Consider the following 19,440-nt stretch of genomic DNA (forward strand, 5'->3'; position numbering starts at 1 on the left):
TAAGAAGAAAAAAAAACCGAAGAAACTGAGCCAATTTTTGAAGTCGCATATCTCGGGAACGCGAGAAGCGATTTCGCTCAAATTTGGAATGTGGAGTGCTGCAGTTGGAGGGAATGTCCACAGCAAAAATCGTCTTGTTTCATTAAGGAAGCACAGAGCTACGGAGGTGCGAAAATTGCGTTTTCTTTCTTCCTGTCAATATACTCACGGGTGTTACGCGCCGGCTTCTTGGGCCGCACGACACACTACCGTGTGTCTTGATTTTTGAGACAAAGACAACATCATTTGAGGTGAAACTGCTGCCTCAGCAAACAGTATCGTGGGTACATCATTTCAGATAATATGGCTTGTTAAGTAACTAAGGTATTGTAACTAGTGTGCAGTGGTTAACTGTGCATTTGTAAGAACACATACAGAACTGGTAAATCACATTTCCATGTACGTAGCTTATATAATGTGGCATGATCACCTTATGTGACATCGTTATACATACAGTAATGTATGTTTGTGAAAGTTTCATACGTTAGTATGTATCTTCCAGCACAGCGGTGGCTGACTAACTAGACTCAGTTACTAGTGCTACAGACATAAAGTCCGATTAGACTGATTAGTTTAGATATCTTTTCTCTCTCAGAATGGATACCCGCATTGCACAAATTCTAACCATATAATTATGTTACTCAGTGTTAAGTTTAATCCAAAGAGATATCCAGTGATGTCATCCTTCATATAGACCTTAAAAACATTTTGATGAGAAAACACTCCACTGGTATTATATTCTTTGATAATATGACTTACTGTTGATAATCAGGGAGCTTGCATGAATCAGTATGACCAACATTATATACTTGTAGCAGATTTGTAAAGTGTAGTATTTGATAGTTGTATAGCACACATTTTAATCTGACACGTATCTAGCAGTCACATGTGAATGTTGTACTATACAGTGAAAATACTTGGATCTCATTGGCCGCAATTCTTTTCATATGAAGTACTAGGTGTGATCGCATGAACACCTTGGGATGAACTGAACAGAATACAAATGGGACCATGGAAAGGTATTTTTAGTAGAGGGGTATCCTAATTTCTTGAGGGTTTAAATGTGTGTATGTACAAATGGGAGTACTGGCAAACATTTTTTAGGTGATTGGTACCATTGTAATAGGTTGTACTTCCGCTTCAACAATTGTCCAGTGGAGTGTGGCACTTGGCCAGTATCCGAGTGGCCTGCAGATCAAAGTCAGGCTATAGGGATAGATTTTTTTAAAACCTCTTCTATGTATTTGTCCCGTTTCACATTAGTCAACAATTTTCGTCTAGGTTCCCTGTCTCATGGTAAACACCTCGTACAGGCTTTGCCTCCAGTGCCTAACTGGTAAAGCAGATAAAAACAAACAATTGTTAAAAGTACAAAGTTTGTTGATTCTGAAACTGTTGTTGCACACCCCTTATAATACTTCTGAAATGAGTACATACATGTGAATTAAAATTTTGCATTTTGACTATATATTCAATAACCACATCACTATGGTAGCTACTTGTATATCAGTACCTAGCTGAAACAGTATAAGAAGACCCAAGTGAATTATATTAACCATTTATACTCCTCACTGACTCTTGTACTGATAATAGTGACTGTAGCGGCAGCTGATCATGCAAACTTGATTGTATGGGCTGACAAAACCTCTGACAAAGCAATTACTGTTGTTGACTGCTGTCGATGTCTCATGCCTTGTTCAGCCATGATAACCAGCTGCCTTTAACCAGAAACACTGATTCTGCCACCCCAAAGGTATTGATGGGTTGTCCCTCAACAATACGGCTCTGTTCAAGCTGCTGCTAACACCAGATTTCAATGGAGCGCAATCGAGATTATTTACCGTGGCCCCATTCAAAATGGCGGAAAGGTGTTGCCATAGCAATGACGTACTTTTGGAAAGAGTCTATAGTGAAAAGTGGCTTATTTTGATATATACGGTCGAAGTGTCTGGTGGGAAGTATACAGGGAACTAGGGGGCAAGCATTAGTCGGGGATTTCTCTGTATACTGATACCATGCAAACTGGAGTCTGTCGCGGGTTGGTTGCAGCTGCCGGGTTGACTACTCAGTTAATGCACACCATCAATATCATTTCGATTGTTGCTGCTTTCAGGAATCCAGTTTCACGCAGAAATGTGAGTGCCATTTTGTAACTATGAGTCCCATATTGTAGAATTAGCCTGGGAGACACACTTGGTTAATGTGTAGTGCATGGCACTGGAGGTGACGCAAGGGATAAATACGTGTGGATATACTTTACCTAGTACCCCATAACCCCATCCTCTGAGCAGTTATGAATGTCACAATATAATCTATTAAATCATTACAGGGAAGGTTTTTGATACGTATCAGTATTGCGTTTTGTTTAAGGTTACGAAATAGTTTAAAATGCGTGGGCGGAACAAATTACAAAACCTGCTTTAAACCAAGCAGGGATAAATAATTTCAACAACTGTGTTGTGTTAGCAATACAACTAATTGTGCTTGTTTGTTTTTACTACAGAACAACGACTGTTCTTGGGTGTGTGGTCTACAATAGAGCGCGCCGCCAAAAACCAGACTACCAGATTACTGAATCCTTATAATTTCAACACAAGTGGCTAAACAATTTAAATATCTAGGTCCTGTGGAAGCGATTTTTTAAGTTACTGGTTGTATAGACGTTTTATTGAACTTTTAGTAGTTTTTTCGAGTGAAACAAGCTATTTGAAGGCATGTATCTGAGTCACTGGGAAGAAACACGCCAAAAACGCTTCCACAGGACCTAATAAATTTAATATACAATATCACTATGCCCCAGAAAAGCCAATAGAACCTACAGCTTTTGCTGTATTTGGCGGCGGAAAAACATAGTAGTGACAGCTGGAGCTGAGCAATGTATGGGCTGGCTTACTTGTGTTACTACAACAAATTGTAGTGTTCCACCTGCCTCAAACTACACTGTAGCTACATAAAAACATTAAATATGAAGGGCTTCACCTTCATTTAAAACTTTACGCTGCTAGACTGGTTTTATGGGCTTCTCAAAAAGTATTGATAGGCATTCAAAATTTTGAACGATTGCCCGTGACTATACCGTAACCTTAAAGAAACCAGCTACATAGATCCTAAGCTGTGTAGCTAGGCCGTCATTATTTAATTTCTTGTTTCTCATCACCACCTGCATCAATTTTTAGATAGCCATACCAAATTTTGATTATTTGAATTTTTAATGATCACATGGATGTACTACGTATTTTCATGCACATGAAGAAGTTTGCTACATTGAGACATCATCCTTGTATTGTAACATTTGAATTTTGCTAACTATAGCTAATTCAACACATGCTTTATACTATTGTCTCAAGGATTAATGGCCAGGTACATGTCAAGATGTCAGAAATCAATTTGAGTGTTCACCCTTCCAATGCCTGCCATCAAATTTAGCTTTATTCAACATATTCTCATATTTACTTTGACCACATGAATACTAATGAAAAGGGACTTATTTTGAACTATACGGTCCAACTGTCTTGTGGACAGCACTCACATTGACTAGGAAACTAGTAGGTCAGGATACCATACCCGTCTCACTTCGTCCTAACAATTCTGCCCCAGGGTATGGGAATTAGGCTTAGAATACTGATCCTTTCCCTCTAAGTTCAACAAAACTTGGATAGACACATTATTACTTAGTAGGCCTACATATATGGCATCAAATAACTATATAGACCTGTACTGTTCAACTTAGCTATATACGTACTTTCCTTTACAAGATGAATAATTAGAAACTCATTCACAGGAACTGGAACTTCAGTGTTTGTGCTGGAAAATCTTAATAAATAAAAAGTAATATCCATTTGGTACCACATGGGTACCTTATGATAATAAAGGCACTCTCTAGATGAAATTTGTAGGAGAAAATATCCTTACTGGCTGGTAGAGCTTCTGTAAGCATTCGAGCATAAATTGGATGGCTACATGTAATGAATTTCATGCAATGCAAAATTTTGGCGGGAGAAATCTTTGTTAATTTATGTGAGTTGATTTTTGGCAAATACTCGTGTTGTATATAACACTCTTTTACAATTGGCTAAACATTTGGACACAAATTTTTGGCGAATTGAAATAATTTTGCCAAATTCGCCAAAACGTTCTCCCGCCAAAAATTTGTATCATACGGTACATTTCACCATAAATATAGACATAAGTTTCTCATTTTAACAAAAAAAAATGTGATTTTTATGTTCACTGTTTTGCTTTTACTCGACAGTAACACCAAATTTTTAAAATAACCAAAAGGTTTTTACCCTTGATGTACTTTGATCATACACAAAGTTGCAAGTATGAAAACCATTTATGCAACTATATACCGTAAAATGAAGCTATTTTAGTCAGTTTTAAGATGTTTAGTCAGTTTTAAGGTGAATGACATTGTTTTTATACAGTTGTTTCAATGACATCCAAGAGAACATCTACACCAATTTCTGACACTGGTCAGGAGGATGTAGAGGCTCTTCATGCACAGTTTGAAGCATCTATCAAAAGAAATAATCTTCCTAAGCAAAGAGTCTGTTCAACCTTTGAAGTCAGATATGATGCTGCCACTGGAGAAAGAATAACATTGTCAAGGAAAAGGCCACGTAAAAGAAAGCCAGTGGAAAATAGGCACCGAGACAATTGTAAGTGGTATATGGATTATATAATGCAAACAATTGTGTGACCTTATTTTGATTATTTTGGTCTATGAGCAAGTTTTAAAATAGCACCACCATCACGTGGCCAGAGTTGGGGGTAACGAGTTACATTTGTAACGCGTTACGTAATAATATTAGTTTTGCAGTAACGTGTAATATAACACATTACATGATGAAGTAATGGGTAATATGTAACGGATATTACATCCGGAAATTGTAACGCGTTACTTCTCTTTAATGCACATCGTATCCAGCTCGTGATTGGCTGCATTTTGGGTCCAGACAGCACTGGAGACAGCATTTCAGGCATGAAAAAGAGTAATAGTGTATAGGGAGTACCTATGAGGCCACGATACTACAACAAAGTATGTTTTTGAGGCTGAACTTACACCAGAAAAACGTGTCTCACTCGTGTAGTGAACAAATGTAATATGTAATAATATTATAGTTACTGCCCTCAGAATAATGAGTAATATCTAACTTGTTACTTTTTTCTGTAAGTAATATGTAACTGTAGCGAGTTACATTGAGTAGAAATAACGAGTAATATGTAACGAGTTACATTTTTAGAGTAACGACCCCAACTCTGCATGTGGCTATACACCATATCTGGCTTATACTTTTTGACAGGTCTGCCTTTTGACAATTCTGCCTTCTGGAAAAATAGTCCAATAGGCATGTTAAACCCTAATGTGTTCAGCTGGCTGCGACAAAGCGCTGGAGTGATTGCCTGGAAAAATGAAAATGTGATATTTGCCATTGTGGCTTAGTGTATTCAAAGTATGTTCCAATGTTTTTACTATAATTATGCAAACAAACTTTTCACAGACCAAGAAAGATAAGGAATTTGCAGTTTTATGTGTTGTGACGATCATTTCACTACCAGATACAGTACATGAAATTGCCATGAAAATAACCATGAAATACCCATGAAAATACCTATGGTTTATCCCATGAATTTTAACATTTCATGGGTACTGCACCCATGAAATCTCTGCAACGCCATGAAAGTACCATGATAATCTGATCTGGAAACGCATTTCATGGCCCATGAAACAACCCATTGTATACCATGAATTGACTTTCATGGTACATTTCATAGGGGAGATTTAACATTTCATGAAAAAACCATAGATGTTTCATGGCATACTTCTCTGGTAGTGAATTTATTTTCACTCTATTATTGAAGCATAGAGCCTATATAGTCATATCTCTCAATAATTTGCATGTATGATATGAAGCATTTACCATAATAACACTAAATCCACTTTAAATCCTACCACCTTACCAACACCCTACTTATGCCATAATGTGATACAGCAACACCCATTAAGAAATAATTATTTCAAGAAATAATAATTTCCAAATGGCTCACATCATGCAGTGATTGCATGCTATTTGGAATGATATGAAGAAGTTAGTCACAAGCATATGGCCTTTTTCTAGTGTATACAGCACTTCTAGGAAGCCAGGCAGTTAATTCATGGTTCACAAAAACTCTGTACAGCCATAAAGTTTATCGTCAGTGAAAATTTTAATCAAATACCTTCAACAGAGCAGAGGCGTAGCTACATCCGGGCTGACACGGGCTTAAGCTCTGGTAAGGTGAACATAAAGCCCTGGTAACTGAGGACAAAGCCCTAGTAAAGTTTAAGGAACTCTGAACAGAAGTCAACAAACCACACTACACACACAGACAGTACTTACACTCCCAGTTGTTACTTGTACTCCATTGCAGCTCATTTCGTTGGGTCCACCTGTGGGGCTTACGTAAATTAAACCCACTATCGTAAATTACAACTATATATTCATGTGAGTTGATAATGTCAAAACGTGAATCGTCCAGCTAAACGTTAGCTGTAGGTCAGCAAACCCCTTTTGACTGCCAGAACAAAAGAAGGAAAAGCGCCAATAATGAAGTTATATAGTAATGAATGTGTCAATCTGGCAAACAGCATGACTAGCAGTGGCAGCTGCAAAATGCCCTCCCAAGTGAGTAATTTTTAATGCAAATTACACCTAAAATCTCAAAATTTCCTGATGGGAGGCATGCCCCCCAGACCCCCCTAGATAGCTCATGCTTCGTATTTCGCTGGGTGTAGAGAGCTACCACTGTATTGCACAAGTTAGATTCAGGTGTGACAGGTTAGTCCTGGTGAGCATAAAGGCCTGGCTATGCTGCTGACCCTCAAATAAAGGTTGGTGGTTATAACTGCTGGTAAAAAAAATACATGATTTTTGCAAAATAGGGTACGTCACACATAACTTTGATTATCTTAAAGATAAATCTCATTGTGAATAATGTTAACCATCAGTACACAAAGGCTTGTGTGCAAAGCTAAATTAACAAGATATTTCATATGTATAATTGTATTGTGTGTACATGGGTGCAATTTAACTGAATGTTATACAACAGTTAATGGTGTGCAAAGTGCAAGTGCAGAGAATGAACAAGTTTCTGAATAGGTGGGTGCAATCACATTGTATAATTATTGCACTTTAACTGTACTTCATGCATGAGTGTTATTTGTGTACACATAACCATTGACCATGATTATGAACAGAGCGACCAATTTGGAGATCCTATGAATGATGTTGATGGAGAGTCAGGTATATAGACAATGCTGTCATATGAGTTCATGCAGTTATAAGTATATTTACAAAGTGTTTAATTATGATACTACTGTGTACCATGTACTTTTCTTGACTTAATGTCCTGCATATAGTGTGCTTGGAAGTTTACCCAGCTGTATAATGGGAACCTGGTGCCCAAGGGGGAAGCAACTTTGAGTAAATGATACATACCTGAACCCTAAAAGATAGTAAATGATACCTGGTCAATAGTGAATGATACCTGGTCGATAGTGAATGATACCTGGTCGATAGTGAATGATACCTGGTCGATAGTGAATAATACCTGGAAATAGTAAATGATACCTGGATGATAGTGAATGATACCTGGACGATAGTGAACGATACCTGGACGATAGTGAATGATACCTGGACGATAGTGAACGATACCTGGACGATAGTGAACGATACCTGGACGATAGTGAATGATACCTGGATGATAGTGAATGACACCTTGACGATGGTGAATGATACCTGGACGATAGTGAATGATACCTTGACGATGGTGAATGATACCTCGACGATAGTGAATGATACCTGGATGATAGTGAATGACACCTTGACAATGGTGAATGATACCTGGACGATAGTGAATGATACCTTGACGATGGTGAATGATACCTCGACGATAGTGAATGATACCTGGATGATAGTGAATGACACCTTGACGATGGTGAATGATACCTGGACGATAGTGAATGATACCTTGACGATGGTGAATGATACCTGGACGATAGTGAATGATACCTGGATGATAGTGAATGATACCTGGACGATAGTGAACGATACCTGGACGATAGTGAATGATACCTGGACGATAGTGAATGATACCTGGATGATAGTGAATGACACCTTGACGATGGTGAATGACACCTTGACGATGGTGAATGATACCTGGACGATAGTGAATGATATCTGGTGAATCCTCCTGCTGGTCACTAGTCCTGCCCCAAAAGCATGCACAGACTTAAGCCCTACGGTGGTGCACAGACATCCCTGTGCAGGTTTGCTGGGCAGTAATAGCTGTGTTTTGTGACTGCTGTTGGCTTTTCTTTTCTTTGAAGTTTAGTCATTAATAACAGTGTGGATATCTGATAGATGCATATACCTATGAGTAGTTATGTAAACAGATTGTATAAACTGTACTTACCTGTGACAAATTTTTTCCATTACCGTACAATGTCAATTCAAAGGATACATAATATAATACTAATCAAGCACAATTATTACAAAACACCACAAATTGCAACAATCATAAACAGTTTGAAAAAGGACATTTTGTCATGTATGTCGTGTCATGTGCTTGGCCTAATTTCAAATTTCAATCGCAGCAACTATTAGTGTGTACAAGAATCCATGTAAATATGTAAATCATCACTGTATATCCACTAAATAATGCCAGCACTTAATTGTTTATCAGTATGACTCATCACAGCACATATATACTACTTTCAAATAATTATGTTGTTGGTCTGCATCAAACTTGTTATTTATGCACTTAGGTGATGCTGCTACATTAAATCTAACTTTGATTTGTGATCAACTTAGAAGTGAGCTAAGAGCTCATCAACAAAACATGAGATTCAATAGAGATAGACCATCAGAGTGGCAATCTCGCATAAGTAGACAAGAGGAGACACTGAAAAAAGAGGGATATAAGATGGTATTTCCAGTGGCTTATTGAATACAAAAAAGCCTTAATATAAATCCTGTGTTATACTAACAATCTCATGTAAGGCTTTAGTTAATGTGTTAAACATACTGAAACCATATATGTGACTGGATTTTGGAAAAACGATCCAAATCGCACATTAGAAGTTCCGAGATAAACGGTTTTAAAGAATTGAAGCCAGCATAACTCACCAAGGATAGCAAGCACGCGTATGAAATTTACACAAAAGATGCATCAATCTGTTACCTTTCAAGCCACTTCCAGTACTTGTAGCTGCTTGTACAGTTTCCCGCCAAATAAGATAGAAAATCTGAGCAGTTGGACGAGCGAAGTAGTATCACGAGTGCTCACAAAGGGGTGGAGGCTGGGGGTGGCGGGGAGGGCAAAAGATAGACCTCAAAATGGAGGCAGACCACGATTGGAGTCCAGACACGAGATTACAGGGCTGTGCTGGCTCCTTAGTGGCTGATATGTAGCAAAATCAACAGAGAACACGTATGGCCAACATTATAAGGCTGTCCACCAGTAAACCACTGACTCTTGCCAAGCCAGGTCCTTCACAAGGCCTGAAACCGCCATTTGAGCACTCTACACCACCCAGAAAAGACGTGTGTAAAAACCAGCCTCGTGTAGTTTGAGTAGTGCTGAGGGTCAAAACTTGTAGTACGATAGTGTAGCTATCCACTGGTGGTGTTAGTTTGATTTTGCCTGATGTGCGATTTGGATCGGTTCTGTAAAATCTGGTCACATATGTGATGGTATAGTGTGGGTATTATATTCGATATAAGCTATTTCAGGTAATGTGGTAAATAAACTGAAACCATGTATGTAATAGTATAGTACACATTATACTAAAGTATAACATGAGTATAATACAGGGTTTATATTAAGGCTTATTTGTATTCAATAACCAACGGGAAATACCATCTTATATCCCACCTTTTTCACAGTGAGAGTTGGGATGAGACGAGAAATGTATTGCTGGACGCTGTTATTTCTAACCAAAGCATTCCACATAATAATGTAAGTACAGTAGTAAACATATAAATTGGTACAAATATCTTAATGTATAGGAATGCACTTTTTGTGGAAGCTTTTTTTGTGGAAGCACTGGATTCATTCGGTGTTCTGAGTGTACTCCTATGGGAGTACTATGCCAAGCTTGTGATGGTAGACTGCATGAGGTTTCACCCTTTCATGACAGAAAAGCATGGCGTGATAGCCATTTTGAGTCAATCCCACCTACAATTACAGTAGACCACATGATGCAAACTAAGACAATTGGTATAGTAATGTGCATCACATCATTTGTATTGTACGTATTTATTATACAACATGCACAAATGCTCTGCTTGATATAAACGTACGAGCCTGAGGGAAGTCAGGCTTGCATATGTACAAGCAGAGCACAAGTGCAATTTGTTATGTACTACTCACCTACTAGGAGAAAAAGGCATTGCTGTATGGCTACATTTCTTTTATAAAGTAGCTAGAATGCCAATATCGATCTTGGTCTTCAGAATGGTGACATTTCAATGTCATCTGGTGGACGTTCAATGACGTTACAGCCCCACAATCAACTCTTACATGTTAGGCTATAAAAGAATTTGAGTGAACTGAGGCATCTTTCCACTTATTAGATGAGTTGTAGTGGTCTCAGCCACCGGCACTTGTGCAACGCTGCACAAAACAGCAGCCAGTGCAATACCTGTATATGCACTATTAAAACTTATAATGCACTTGTTGCGGTCTGCAACAGTGCCATGTACAAATCTGGCACTCGTGGCGCCTTTGAATTGCCCATGCAGAGTGGTACATATATATATGTCCTATATTGTGCTAGCAAACATAATTTTGTGTGCAGTACTTTGATAGTACTGTTAAAATTGTTTGTGCAAATGGCAGAATTTTAATGCGAAGATTTCACCATTCATGGTGCTCCCTTTCCATACAGGTCCATCTATTATTCATTGATTTATTTGTTAGAGCTTCACTAATAGTTTGATCTTTTGGAGCCTTGAAATTTCAATGTGTCATGAAACTGTTTTCACTGACTTTATTTAATTATGCTTAAATGATCTCTTTGTCACAGCACTTAACTCAAGTACAACTGTAATGTATATGTATAGTACGTAGTTATGTGTCACTAACATTGATGCACGTTACTCATGTGTACATTATTCTACAGAGTGATATTGGGCACTACCAGCAGTCTGGAGGTGCAAGAATTGTGCAAAAGGTGGCACATTGAAGAGAGTGTCTTTAAACAAAAAAGTCATTATAGTCACTTGCAAAGGCACGCAATTTTTGTTACTGAAATGTGTGTTGTAGTGCTGCTATTTTGGCTGTACAATTTTAAATGGACTACGCATGCAGTATCTGTTAACTAGTAAATTTGTCTTTGTCACTATATGATTACACATGTCCATTTTTTCAGGGCGGTATGATTTAGACGACTCTCAAATCGTTTGCAACAATTGCAACTACCACTACGATGACAGACTTTCATCTGTAGTGTCAGCTGGATACTGGCCTGGTAATGTTTCCCGTGATATTGCTTATATGTTTTCACAAGATCTACTTGAGTTTTTCGACACTCTTCATAAGTTCATTCCCAGTTTATCAACTGGAGGATTTATTCGCACTTTGGAAAAAATTTCTGCTGACAATGCAAGAGTTAGTATGGTAGTATATAATGTATAGCATTTTTTACTGAATATCATCCAGGTTCCTGTTATAAATCAAACAACTTTTATGAAGTCATTTGAGGAGTATAGATACATGAGGCTGGATATTTTGAAGCTGAAGAAACATCCGCTTCTTCAATGTCCAGCATGCTTCGAAGACCACCATTCCATGCATGTTGATGGAAACAGAAAACTTTATAGATTCAGCAAAGTTCCTAGGTAAGTATGCTTTAAACAAACGTGCTTGGTGGGACTGTAATTCATTTTGGTTGTTGTATCTAATATACGTAATATATACGTATGTGTGTTTTATGTAGAGGTATTCGGACTTTGTACTATAAAGATTTGTTTATTTGCAAGAATGAAGAAGTAGATGCACATTTGCAGCAAGTTGGATACAGGGATGATACCGTAAGCTATTGTATGACTCCATGCAATATATACATGCATGCTTGTACCTTCTATGCATGGTATTTTCCTGTTAATATTTTGTAGGTAATTATAAAAACAAATACACAAAAAAATTGATATTAAAAATTCTGTTACTGTTGTTTTTGTTTTCTCCGAGATAGTTTTCATCCAAGTCAGGTATGTGACAATGCCTTCCAAGGATAAGAGCAAGACGGAATAGGAGGAAGGAATTAAACAAATCACGAAACTAATAAATCTCTCAGACAGGAAGGATAAATATGACAAGGACAAAAAAATATTTCACAATATTTTACAAAAAAAAAATTGTTTTACAATATTTTACAACAAAAAAACAAGTACAAAAAAGACATTGAAATTTTCAGTTAGAGTAGGGACCATAGCATGTCAATAAAATGTACTGAGTAACGACATTAAATCACAGTAAAACACTTAGTACTATAACTAACATCCAATGCAGAATATTTATCAGCACTGTGAGCAAAATGTGTGTTTAGAAATACTTTACATGTGTAGTCATGTATATCTTTGCTTACGCCTTTCCAACTTGCATGCCACAGAAAGTTACTACAATATTGCTTTCACGTGTTACACCTAGTTAACCTGAATAGTCAACTTCAACTTGACACTCGAACTGACATTCAACTTGAGAGACTGTACATTGCACGTGTATTGTAATGTTTTCACATAAGGTGAGCTCAGTAATAAGTCCATGATACATGAACAGTAGCTGCTGCTGTAGGCAAAAAGCACCTCTCGGGCTGAAGCAACATTAAACGATGAAAAAAATCAAGCCAGTAGCCTTAGCCGTTATCAAGTTATGGTTGTCTGAAGGCACTTGTCTTAAGGCATCAGTCAGTTACTCAGTCATTAGAAAATGAAAATTCTGTTGAATAAATCTTTTTTTTTATAATTCCATAGCAACTTGTTGAAAGCATTTTGGGTGAATCTGAAGGCTTGCTTGGGTTTAGTTTTGCCTAACCAATACTGACTCATCATTTCCTGAGAAAAGTGAGGTAGATGTTTCTGCATGGGCCACGCCCACTCTTTTTTGGTCCCTGCTATACAGTACCATCGTACTGTATGATATGTTTTGTAACAAATAGGTGAACCCCATGATATTATCCATATTGCCTTTATTTGTAAGTACAAATTTTAATTTCTGAAGTGACCACTCCTAGTTTCAAGACGATGGCATGCTCAATTCATGAGATGTGACACCCATGTGGTTTCCCCATATATGTATGTTAGGGAGACTAATATTCCACAGATATACAACCGGTCATTAGAAATTTACCACTGATAAATCCCCCGCTTTTGCAGTGGGTAAACTTCTTCTAACCTTGGACTCACTTTGTATATATGCAGAATACAACCCGTAGCCATGATTTATATATTAGATATACATATATATTGTTAACATTAAAAAAGCATGCACGAAGAGTACATAGTAGTTGTTAAGTTAATCAAGATATTACTGTAGGCAACAGGAATGTGTGGAACAACTAGGTGGAAAGCTGCCAAAGCAACATCTAAAACCATGAGGAATCTTGATGAAACTGGTTTAGTGGTTGCTGGCTGTCATCATACATTAGCTCTAAAGGTAGTGAACATGTTTCGTGGTGAACTGTAAGTTGTTTCGTATACCTTATGTACATCACTACACACTTGGAGGTGCAGATTTGGCTACACTCACTTTTTGCACACGGGAGAATTGTGTGAAAGAAATGTGAAATTTATGTGGCAAGATGTTGTGTGCCAGTACTTTCCATGGAGTGAAAGGGTCAACTTTGACTGTCCTGAAGCCTTGGACATGAAGCCTTGTCTTCCCATAATGCATTTGAAAGCCCACTCATGGCATTGTCAGGTGATTAGCAATTGTCATACCCAAGTAGTTATATGTTGTCAACTTCAAAACTCAAGATCTTGTGGGGAGGACGCTGGCAAGATGGTGCAGGTAGTGGCTCTGGAGAAGATATGGAGCTATTGTTTAGCTATTTGTCCCAGTGGGCATTTCCAACAAGGAATATGCTAGCTTATAGTAAGATTACACTGTTAGTGAGGGCATACAGTTATTATGTTTAAATTATATGTTTAGGACGAGAGGAGTTTTTGACTGAAGCAGTTATATTTTGGAATGACCGTAAAATCCGACCTCTTCCAAGAACATTAGTGCACCGTCTTCGAAAGGTCCATGCATGCATGACACATTAAAATGTGTTCAATGTTCATTTGTACTGTATATTAGTGCCAAGAAAAGCTTCTTGCAGTGGAGGGACAGATGAATGTAATTGGGCTCCCACAAGCTATCTTAGAATTGTATAAACAGGAAATAGTAGCTGCTGCTAAAAGTTAGTTGTAACAGTTAGTATTCTTAAAATGATGTACATATTAATAGTATGTGCCATAAAATCTTGATGGAAACTTTTTACACAGAAATTCACTGGTTTTATGCAGCAACTTGCTTAAATACACTATTTCTTTTGTATGTGAATACGTGGTATAGATTTACACATTGCCATGCCAACAGTCCGGTATAGCAACAGTTATGATGCATTTTTCTTGTATGATAATATATACAGGGGAAATTAATTCTGAAGATCATAATCCTGATGATGATAGAGAAGCCTACTTTTTACTGTGGAAAAGTCTTGAATTAGCTAGCCAGCTGAGTCAGTACAATGATAATAATTCTTCAGTGGAGAGTATAATATTTGGTAAACCACAGAATGTAATTGCTATCATAGTGCTGATAAAACCCTGGTATGCACACTAATCCATGCACAAATGTGGCATATCTACTGTAGACATTGGTTTTGTTGATCACTGCTTGCTGCCAAAAATTTATCATTCAAAATGGAAAATTAAAGCACTTATAAAAAACATAAACTGATTTAGTGTTCTATAAATTGTTTGGTTCTTCTTCACTTCAAATCCATAATGCACGATGACAAGTACTGCTCTGATAAATTGACTGAGCATAGCTCCATGTTGCATAGAGAAGATAGGGCACCAGAGTTTAGGCCCTATATATAGGCTCACCCTAGATATGCCACTTGCTGCAAATGTAATATTATGTGTATTGCACATGTACTACAGGAACACAACATTTATACAAAGAAGCCAATAGTATTATGTCGAAATCAGCTGAGAATTTGACAAAGCTGCAGGCTTTAGAAAGCAAACTACAAATCAGTGATGGGAATAATAGAAAAGATTGCTTACATCAAGGAAAAAAGTTGGCAATACAAAGAAAGTTACAAGATCTACAGGGAAGAATGGAGCTGTATTATTTAAGTATCAAACGAAAGTTATCTTCAATCAAGAGTGTGGCAAGTAGGCTTTTCTTTGTGTGTACACCTATTATTGCTTGCTGTATTAAAGCATCTAGCAAGCAAAGAACAAATTTACGGAGATCTGTATCATCAGAAAAGAGGAAATTGTCTACTTGTATTACTGAATATAATGCCCTGGGATTTTCATTGAGGGATTTCATCCTGCTTCTGTTGAAGTTGTTATGGAGGGGGACTTCCCTTGGTCCAAGTTAACAGGTAAGATAATATTCAAGGTGCACGTGTTTCCATGATTAATACGAAGACTTAGTGATGCTGTGTACATGCTAGGTCAGCGTCGCAGTGCAGATATCCAATTAAAATTGGAATTAGTTGAACGTTTTAATGAAAGCTACAGGTGGAAAGAAGAACAGCACCTATTGACAACTGAAATGCGTAGTTTTCTTCAGCCAATTGTTAAGAAATTTATCTGAAGATGTTAAAAGTATTATATACATTATATGCATGCAAACTTATTACTAAGAGTTATATTAATCTGTACTACTGATATTGTTGTATGTGAAATGGTGAGAATGCATTTGGAGCTTATTTCTATTGCTTGCATTTTCATATATGTACAGCCTTAGTGGTTGTCAACTCACATGCCTTAATGTGCTGATAGTCAGCTTAAGTAGACACTCCTTGGTATAGTCCTATGCTTTGAATTAATGGCTATTCAACCTTGCTGCTCTTTCCTGCCATTTATGACTCCAGATACCTGCATGCCAACCATGTTGTTAGAATGTTACTCTCACATGTTGTCTGTTCTCTCTCTGTAGAGATTGAAGATGAATTAAGTGACTTGATAACAACACAAACAGAAGACAGAAGTAATGTACGTTCATAAAATGTGACAGCTATGTCATTGTACTGTTGAGTTGGTATATGTCTAGGAATAATATGGATCTGTTGTATCTAGTTTGTTTTTTGGTACCGTGTAGTTAATCATTCTACCATTTTTGGCATGCTGGTGGCTATAGGAGAAAATCAATTATTTTATGTATATATTTGTATAGGTGCGTACACGGTCCATATAACTTTTTGGCATTGCACGGCCTTTCCCAACTGATCAATGTGTTGATTTTAACAATTAGGAGGCCAGCACAGTGTATGATTTTACCTGTATACTATGCCTGTTCAGTTATATATCGACTCTATTTAGGCTGTTTTTGGTGGTCAATAAATCTCCTATACCCCACTATGTTTACTTATACCCCACACCTTCAGGCACAGTCTGCATAACTAACTTACTTGGCATCCAGTTATCACTACTACTCACTTGATAGACGTGACTGCTAACTTGGGCATATCCTCATTTGATTAAACTAAACAACTTGACTAAATGTCAATTAAAAGTCATTAAAGTTTATTTCCATGTTTTCCCATGAGTTCCTATAGTTACCAGCCTCATAACCAATCACTATAACTTTACCCAATGAAAAAAATGCCAGCATTTGTGCCAATTACGAACCTAAATTTTTCACATGCAAACTGATGGTTGCTATGGTGACTCTTTACCCAACTGACAAATTAGCTTGAGCTATCAAAAACTTATTTTTGCTCTATAGAGAGGTATATAGTGTGTAACATGAAGAGTCTACATTAGTTATACGGATACAATGTGGAGTCTACATAATAAACCTCTGGCCCTTAGTAGCACCATTGCTGCTACAGCCTCAGGCCTTCGGGTTTATAAGTTCTGTAGACTCCACATTCGTTCATTGTATCCATATGACTATTATTTAACCCCCCCTGTCATATTATTGTGCACTCTTGAAATCCTTTATCTTATTTCACACCAGGTAGCTTCTAGTTTAGGACATAATTATAACAAATTACATCTTTGATATAAATTATTTCATAAAACAAATGTGACTATATAAATCTGTTTGTATACTTCATCAATAATACTTTATTTTAAGATTTTAGTACATTGTGTACCTTATATTATATCATGGCTCATGCTTATGTGATCCAACACAATTCCAGGTCATCACAGAAAACCCAGATACAGCTGCACAATCCTGGGTTAGTGACAGATGTCAACATTTAAGAGGAACCCTGGCAATACTGAATCAAGCAAAGGCAGAGACAGCTGGACGTCTCTCGGATGCCATAGAGTTAGTTATTCAACACCACTGATCATGACCTTGATTATATCGGCACTACTGGCCATGGGGATATACATGATGATGAAGATGACATGGCAGCACAGTCTGAGAGTGATTGCAGTAGTAGCAGTAGTGATAGTAACAGTGACACAGAAGAGTACACGTAACGTGCATGGAGTATTGACATTATGACATAACTTTTATCAGTATATGCACTAGACCTTTTGTTTACCTTCACCAGCACCACCAGATATAGCTACAAACATTAGGAAATAAATTACTATATCAATTTTAACATTCACACATAGTTTCATGGATAGCAAAGCTTCCCTTCATACCAAGACAAATAAACACTGACTGCAGACCAGACACAGAATAGTCATTACAATCCCTATATGTACACCTAGGTGGAAGCAGTCGGCTTAAGCTTGTCTTCAGTTTAAGCATATTATATTATTAAGGATGTATAAAATCACACAAAATAGACAAGTTACAGTAAGTCTGCTCTTGGCAAGAATTACAAAACCATAATGTGCATACAAGTGTTAGGAATAACAACCATTGGTATCCCATGAGTTGTATATACTTCTGCTATAATTATAACTGAGCATAATAAAGCTATGCAGCATACAATAAATCAGGCATGTCCTGTATGTAATACAACATTTTTAAGCTCAGTTAAAAACAACACTTATGAGTTACATAACCTGAAGAAACCTAACCAAGACTCAAACATATTCTTTTTACACATGTTTTCTTCAACAGTGGATTGCTACAGAATTTACATATATACCACAGCTACTAGCTTTGCAACCAGCACATTGCCTGCAGCGAGTTCTTCGTTTCCTTTTAACACCTGAAAAAAAAAAGTTGATAGAGCTGCTTTTAATATCATTATTTTTTAGTTGCAACTTATACATAGAGTCACAGTTGCACTATTCAACTAACCAATACACAAAACATACCAGTTGTTGCCATGGCATCCTGTGTTGCTACTTTCTGACCAACTTAACACAGCATATAAAATTATTAGAGAATGGCATTAATACGTACGAGTTGCCTGCCCTGCTACGTTCTGACCAACTAAACACAGCATATAAAATTATTAGAGAATAGCATTAATACGTACCGGTTGTTGCCATGGCATCTTGCCCTGCTACGTTCTGACCAACTAAACACAGCATATAAAATTATTAGAGAATAGCATTAATACGTACCGGTTGTTGCCATGGCATCTTGCCCTGCTACGTTCTGACCAACTAAACACAGCATATAAAATTATTAGAGAATAGCATTAATACGTACCGGTTGTTGCCATGGCATCTTGCCCTGCTACGTTCTGACCAACTAAACACAGCATATAAAATTATTAGAGAATAGCATTAATACGTACCGGTTGTTACCATGGCATCTTGCCCTGCTACGTTCTGACCAACTAAACACAGCATATAAAATTATTAGAGAATAGCATTAATACGTACCGGTTGTTGCCATGGCATCTTGCCCTGCTACGTTCTGACCAACTAAACACAGCATATAAAATTATTAGAGAATAGCATTAATACGTACCGGTTGTTGCCATGGCATCTTGCCCTGCTACGTTCTGACCAACTAAACACAGCATATAAAATTATTAGAGAATAGCATTAATACGTACCGGTTGTTACCATGGCATCTTGCCCTGCTACGTTCTGACCAACTAAACACAGCATATAAAATTATTAGAGAATAGCATTAATACGTACCGGTTGTTGCCATGGCATCTTGCCCTGCTACGTTCTGACCAACTAAACACAGCATATAAAATTATTAGAGAATAGCATTAATACGTACCAGTTGTTGCCATGGCATCTTGCCCTGCTA

General features: G+C 37.4%; 1 protein-coding gene and 1 long non-coding RNA gene across 12 annotated transcripts; one reads left to right on the forward strand and one right to left on the reverse strand.

Moving 5' to 3' along the window:
• The first annotated feature begins 1,640 nt into the window (after positions 1-1,640).
• On the forward strand, positions 1,641-17,797 carry LOC136259979 (uncharacterized). Of its 11 annotated transcripts, none has more exons than XM_066053562.1 (22): positions 1,660-2,174; positions 4,467-4,700; positions 7,132-7,181; positions 7,280-7,325; positions 8,849-9,078; positions 9,969-10,041; positions 10,092-10,302; positions 11,207-11,314; positions 11,456-11,694; positions 11,746-11,924; positions 12,023-12,116; positions 13,618-13,763; positions 13,815-14,001; positions 14,058-14,175; positions 14,233-14,324; positions 14,383-14,485; positions 14,717-14,851; positions 15,234-15,470; positions 15,519-15,685; positions 15,758-15,911; positions 16,246-16,301; positions 17,456-17,797. In XM_066053562.1, exons 9-19 carry the CDS (start codon positions 11,581-11,583, stop codon positions 15,680-15,682), a joined length of 1,569 nt encoding a protein of 522 aa, XP_065909634.1. In that variant the 5' UTR covers positions 1,660-2,174; positions 4,467-4,700; positions 7,132-7,181; positions 7,280-7,325; positions 8,849-9,078; positions 9,969-10,041; positions 10,092-10,302; positions 11,207-11,314; positions 11,456-11,580; the 3' UTR covers positions 15,683-15,685; positions 15,758-15,911; positions 16,246-16,301; positions 17,456-17,797. The 11 variants fall into 11 exon arrangements, with proteins under 11 accessions (XP_065909644.1, XP_065909642.1, XP_065909634.1 ...); XM_066053561.1 differs by having other exon boundaries at positions 8,849-9,009; XM_066053564.1 differs by having other exon boundaries at positions 8,895-9,078.
• A 227-nt stretch (positions 17,798-18,024) lies between these two features.
• LOC136259981 (uncharacterized) lies at positions 18,025-18,745 on the reverse strand. Its single transcript, XR_010703399.1, has 3 exons — positions 18,707-18,745; positions 18,543-18,660; positions 18,025-18,433 (listed from the first exon to the last, which is right to left on the reverse strand). It is a non-coding gene; the product is annotated as an uncharacterized lncRNA (long non-coding RNA).
• Positions 18,746-19,440: the final 695 nt, after the last annotated feature.

This window comes from Dysidea avara, chromosome 7 (assembly GCF_963678975.1).
Source record: "Dysidea avara chromosome 7, odDysAvar1.4, whole genome shotgun sequence".
Classification (NCBI taxonomy): domain Eukaryota; kingdom Metazoa; phylum Porifera; class Demospongiae; order Dictyoceratida; family Dysideidae; genus Dysidea; species Dysidea avara.